Source organism: Lichenostomus cassidix, chromosome 12 (assembly GCF_008360975.1).
Source record: "Lichenostomus cassidix isolate B80296 chromosome 12, HeHo_3.0, whole genome shotgun sequence".
Lineage (NCBI taxonomy): Eukaryota > Metazoa > Chordata > Aves > Passeriformes > Meliphagidae > Lichenostomus > Lichenostomus cassidix.
This window is the reverse complement of record NC_139493.1, coordinates 13643971-13650023: the sequence shown is the minus strand read 5'-3', so window position 1 is coordinate 13650023 and position 6053 is coordinate 13643971. Positions and strand designations below refer to the sequence as shown.

At 54.4% G+C, this 6053-nt stretch overlaps 1 protein-coding gene across 1 annotated transcript; it reads left to right on the top strand.

The window, feature by feature from the left end:
* Positions 1-3275: 3275 nt before the first annotated feature.
* GPX1 (glutathione peroxidase 1) lies at positions 3276-4300 on the top strand. Its single transcript, XM_085072776.1, has 2 exons — positions 3276-3569; positions 3709-4300. Exons 1-2 carry the CDS (start codon positions 3318-3320, stop codon positions 4057-4059), a joined length of 603 nt encoding a protein of 200 aa, XP_084928902.1. The 5' UTR covers positions 3276-3317; the 3' UTR covers positions 4060-4300.
* Positions 4301-6053: the final 1753 nt, after the last annotated feature.

Here is a 6053-nt window from a genome sequence, read left to right as displayed (position 1 = left end):
GGTGCAATATCTCCCCTGGCTCCTGCAGTGAGCAGCAAAGCTTCCCAGGAGCTTTTGATATTCAGACGAGATGAGAGTTCATCAGTTGAGTTGGATTTGTCAGTCCTGAGCATGGGACTCGAGGAGCAGGAGGAGGCTGTGCAGGAGGAAGGGAGGAGCAGATAGAGGCAGTGTTGCTGTGGGAGCATGTGATGGTTTGCAGCAGCGGCAGAGGTTGCACGTGGCAGGGTGTTTGCCATGGCACTCCATGAGGGATGCCTTCAAGCCCTGCAGCACGGGCTGGGCTCGAGGTGTGGGTCCTGTGCTGCACCCATGCTGGAGAGCAGATTGTGCTGCTCGTAGGGAGGAAAGGACAGGGAATAGCAGTGGGTATCTCCATGCTCATGCTGATATTTACAGCAGCTGCTGCCAAGCTGAGAGCCTCCATGCCGGGCTGGGCAGGAGGGAGGCCACTTGCTGATGACAGTCCATGTCTGAGCACCTGGCTATATCCTATAATGGCCTACAAAACACCCGTGTCACTTTTTTTTTCTTTTTTTGGACAATTCCTGATTGCTTTTCCTGCAGCAAAGGAGAAACAGAGCCAACCATAGGAGTGCCCAGTACCTCTGGTGCTTGTCCTTCCTCTTCAGCCACAGACATCCAGAGTGAAGTGTCTGATGAGCCCCGTGGTGTCAACCACCCCACCCTTTCCTCCTTGGGTGCTTGTCTAACACCCTGCAGGGTGACTGGGTTAAACATAGCAGGAAGTTCTCACCTGCCATGGTGGGGCTGCCTGGGAGGATTTCATTTGCTGCCCTGTTGACAAGTTTAGTTGCTCATTTGCAGTTCCCTTTTTTGGGGGAATGTTGCAGTTGAGTAAATCGGGGGTTTCAGTCTTGCAGGGATGTGAGGTTGCAGTTTGCTATGGCCACAGTTACAGAACAGCTCTTACAGGGGTTGGCAGTCAGGTTGGCTGTTCCTCAGAACCTGTGGCTGTGTATCTGCTGCTGTTCTTCAGCCCAGCATTGACTGTTAGCCCAGTTTGACTCTAAGCTTTTGCTGACCTACAGCATCATCTCAGTTATCAGTCCTCAGCTTTCCTGCCTTTGAGGATTGGCAGCCTGGCTCCCTCTGGGTTCCTGCCACATCTGTCACCTCTGGAAGCCACATTTGCTCTGGCTGCAACTGAGTTGAGGACACAGATGGCCAGACCTGACCTGGGAAATGAAAGTTCCGCACTAATGGAGAGTGATCCAGGCAGGCAAGGAGCTGTGGAAGAGGCAGGAGAAAACTAGGAGCCAAGTGCCAGTCCCCTGGGCAGGGGAGGGAGTTCAGTACCAGCAGTGGGGAGATTGCGTAAGCAGGAGGCCAGAGGGTGTGGTTTTGTGGCCTTTGTGATTACTCACTGCTGTTGCTGTTAAACAGCGGTTTTTTTACCTTGTAGGGCAACTGTCACTTGTCACACACCTCAAAAGGGGTCTCCTGAATCCATCTAGTCCCCCTGGAGCTCCTGGCACTCCTCCGGATCTCAGTTCAGCCAGCTGCACAGAATGTGTCCAGGCACAAGCTCTGAGTCAACAAGGAAGTTCATTCTGTGCCCTTAAAACTTGCTCATCGAGGAAGGGAAAGCCCTAGCCTGTGCTTCTCTGGAAAGGGCAGGGCTCCAGAAGTAAACTCCCCTACTTCAGAGTAGGGAGTCTCTGGGACCAGACAAAAGACTGAAGGTGCGAGTCTGAGGTCAAAAGTGGCGGCAGAGATGTGGCCCTGCCCTGAAGGGAAATTCCTCTTCTTCAGGAACTGTGGCTTGCTGTGCCCAGGGGCGGGTGAGGAGGAGTCTGTGCCGATTGTAACCGTCAGTTTATTCAAGAGCAAACATGGATCATGTGCCTCTGCTCATCAGCCGTTTTCCAGCTCCGATCTCTCTCAGGACACTTGTCATGGCTCCTGCCATCACTGCTGCAACACACTGCAGGTCCCCAAAGACTCAAGATAATCAGGCAAGTCCCCAAAATTTGCCACAGCCGGGAACCGGAACTATTCCAGTTCCCAGTCATTGGGGCAGGTGCCAAGAGTGGTTCAAAGCAAACCCCCCAGATCCTGCAGTCACCTGGGCACTCAGACCAGAGAGGGAGCATTATGTGGTGCCTGTTAGTGACAGCTGGCATTTCGTGACAAGTCCTTGCTCCCAAGCATGAAAGAGAGCAGACAGCAAGGGGGGGCTGAGCGCATCCCCCGCGCAGGGGCCCAGGCTGCCTTGGCTGGGCGCCAGGGCTGATAAGCAGCTGTCTGACCTTGGGCTGTTGTGAATGAAGCTCACTTGGCGCAGATGCTGGCAGGAGCCTCAGCAGGGGCTCCCTGCTTCCCCTGGGAGCTGCACTGGAGTTGAGGCCCTGGCTCTTTGTTCCTGCCGGGCTGTGCTGCTCCACAGTCCCTGCTGGTCCAACCCATGGACATGGCCACAAGGCCTGACCCCGACCTGCCTCTTCACAGGATGCTCTGGGGGAGGGTAGTGGTTCACAAAGACCTGTCGGGGGACAGCCAGGCCACTTGCTTGGTGTAAGCACAAGAAACGGCCCAGTTCACTTAGGGCTGCCTTGAATCCGTGGGGAAAAGAGCAGTCAATGCTGCATGATGTAACACTCCTGAAAACAGACTGAAGCAGTTACGCAAAAAATGGAAAAGACAAGGATGGGGAAAAGCAACCCCTGAAGTTGAAGAAGGAGCATCCTTCTCTTTATCTAGTGAGGCTATACTAAGCTGTAACCCTGTGTGTAGACTTTACCAGCCTCAAAGAAGTGGAAAAATTATAGAAGGATTCTGAAGAAGGGAATTTGTTGCCCCTCTTTTTTGGGCCCCTCCCGTTCCTCTTCCTGATGCACAAGCTGAACGTGTTTCTCTCCCCAAAGCCATGCTCGATGGCAGTGGTGTCCTCGGAGGATGCTGCAGCCTTTGTGCCACACTGTGTCACCCCTGGACACGGGTGGTCGTGTCACTACGAAAGTTGGAACTCCTGGGACCACTCTGTTTTACTGCTCTTCCACAGCGCTTCCGAGGATCGCTGATACTTCCCTGCTAGCTGTGGATTTTAAAACCACCCCGCTCTGCGCATTTCACTCATCAAAGGCCCCCGAGCCCTTCAGAGCCGGCCCGGGCCGACCCTCCGCGCCCCGCCAAACCCGGGAAAAGCGGGCGGGCCGGGCAGGGGGGATGGCCGGGCGGGGCAGCGCTGCTGGGGAGCGGTGGCTCGGGGCGGGGCCGGAGGCGGGTCAGGCGGGCCGGGGCGGGCGGAGCGCGGCGGCGGCGGGAGCGGGGCGATTCCCCCGGCATTGCGAACCATGGCGGCGGCGGCAGCGGGTGGGCGTGCGGCGGCGCTGGCGGGGCTAGCGGCGTTCTCGGCGAAGCCGCTGGGTGCGGCGGAGCCGCTGTCGCTGGGCTCGCTGGACGGCAAGGTGCTGCTGGTGGTCAATGTGGCGTCGCTCTGAGGCACGACCAGGCGCGACTACCTGCAGCTCAACGAGCTGCAGCAGCGCTACGGCCCCCGCGGGCTCCAGGTCCTCGGCTTCCCCTGCAACCAGTTCGGCCACCAGGTAGGGCGAGCGGCGGGAGCGGGGAGCGGGGCTGGGGAGCGGGCTGGGGAGCGGGGCTGGGGAGCGGGCTGGGAAGCCGCCCACCCCGGCCGAACTCTCACGAGCCGTGCTCGGGACGTGTTTACGTTTGTTTCGTTAGGAAAATGGCACCAACGAAGAGATCCGTCCCATGCTCGAGCACGTTCGTCCTGGCAACGGCTTCAAGCCCAATTTTACCTTGTTCGAGAAGTGCGAGGTGAACGGGAAGAACGCGCACCCCTTCTTCACTTTCCTGAAAGAGGCGTTGCCCTTCCCGCACGACGATCCCTCCTCGCTGATGACCAACCCGCAGTACATCATCTGGTCCCCCGTCTGCCGCAACGACATCGCTTGGAACTTCGAGAAGTTCCTCATCGGCCCCGACGGCGTGCCCTTCAAACGCTACAGCCGGAATTTCGAAACCATCAAGATCCAGGACGACATTGAGTTGCTTCTGCAGAAGGTTCGCTAGATCTCTGCCCTGTCCCCTTGCTGCGCACCTGCCTCTTTTTCTCGCAGGGAGCTGCTGCTCAGGCAGAAATCCCAATGTCTCGTGTAGGTTTTGCTTATGATGGTACATCTTCCAAATCCTTGAAGTGTGCTTGATGTTTTCAAAAGTTGCACGGGAATGTTTGGGAAGGTATGCCAGGGCAAGCAGCTGTGAGTCTCAGTAGCTTACTGTGATTCTCTGAATAAAAAAAATGAAAAATGTGTATTTTCTTTAAGGCTGTGGCTTGATAAATGTGGGTGAGTTGGGTAGAATATGGTGGGTGTGTTACCTGTTCATCAGCCCATGTGGGTGTTCACAGGGGCACACTTGGAGCACTCGAGTGCTGCTGTGCAGTCAGGCTGAACTAAACCAAGGGCGGGAGCTCTGCAAGCTGTCAGTCAGTAGGGTGTCCTGCCCCACGTGAAACGAGCCTGGCAAAGCAGGAGGGTGGCAGGGAACAGACAGAGCTTGCCCCATTGCTCACTGGACCTCCCTTAAGGCTTCTCTGAAGAGAGAACATGCTGGCACATGACCAGGGGGTGATTTTACACTGCCTGATGAACTCCCAGTGTGGCTATCAGCAACAGGCCACAACAGGTTAATAACTGCTGGGGCAGGGAGATGAGCGATCCTGCAGCCTGGGGGACCTAGATTAGGAACAACATCCACTGTCCCCGCCCTTGTCCCGCAGCCACTGCCCCATCACCGGCTTAGCTGTGTCCTGGCTCTACCCCATTTTGCATCAGTGGTGGCCCAACACAGATCCCTGTGTATTTGCCCAGTCCTGCAGGAGGCCCGAAGCACCTTTGTGCATCCCCAGCACCTCACAACACAGGAATCACATGACAAACCAGTCTGTTCGTGCTCCCAGTGCAACACTACCCCATTCAACCACTTGTCCTGCGGAAACTGTGCCTTGCCTCAGAGTGTCCTTGTTGCCCTTTGGGCACAGGGATTGCATGTGGCACTCCCAAGTGCAGGTGTGCCAGAAAATATTTTCTTTTTTTTTCCACTTCTTCCCTAACAGTTTTTTGACTCCTGCCAACCGTGGAGCTGAGAAGTACTTCATGAGAGTTACTACAATTGTACCCTATGATCCTAGAGGTCTTTCCCAATCTTAATGATTCTATAATTCAATAGTAATTCTGACATATTGTCCCTGCTCAGCAATCCTGGTTTTACAGGCTGCTGCTAAATGGTTGGAATTAGGATTGGTTTCCTATGGGAAATCATGAGCCTGAGCCAAATTTCACCTGACCTCCTGCCCAGTAGCTCAACTCCTACAGGAAAATTTTCAGTCCTTAAATGCTCTGTGAGCACATTTTCATTACAGGCCACTACTCACAAGGCCTCATAGTATTGAGTATAAACTTGGTGTGGGATTGAGGAATCCTAATCCAGACTAGAAACTTGGGCTCTCCAAGGGAAGGCGTAACACTTTCAAGCATTAGTGCACTGCTTTCCTAATAAAAATGCTAGGGATTTGAGGGTATTTTTTTCCTGTTTGCAGCTTCTCATTTCACAAATTCACAGTTGCTTTGTTACTGTACCTATGTCCAAGGATCCCTCAAGGTTGAGGAGAGACTGGGTAAATCCCCCAGCCAGCACCGCCCTGCTTGCTGCTACGCCTGAGTCATTGAGCTTTGAACACAGATTGCACAATCCTCACAGGGCTATTTCTTAAATCACAGCACAGCTTCATAGAAAAAAACAGAAAAACAGGATGTTTTCAGCAGCTATTTAAGCTTTGCAGCAGATGATGCAGGGTGTAGGGGATTATTTTCCCAGTTAGATCTACTTCCCCCATTAATGCAGGATGTTGAATTATGTGGAGGATCATGAGCAGCAGGAACTCGGGGTACTGAAAAATCTTTCTCAACACGAGCTTTGGCACTTCCTCATTCCTGAGTCACCAAGCTTGAGCTGTTTGAGTGGGGCCTCCTTTGTTCCAGCCTCTGGCTCTGGCCAAACCCCAC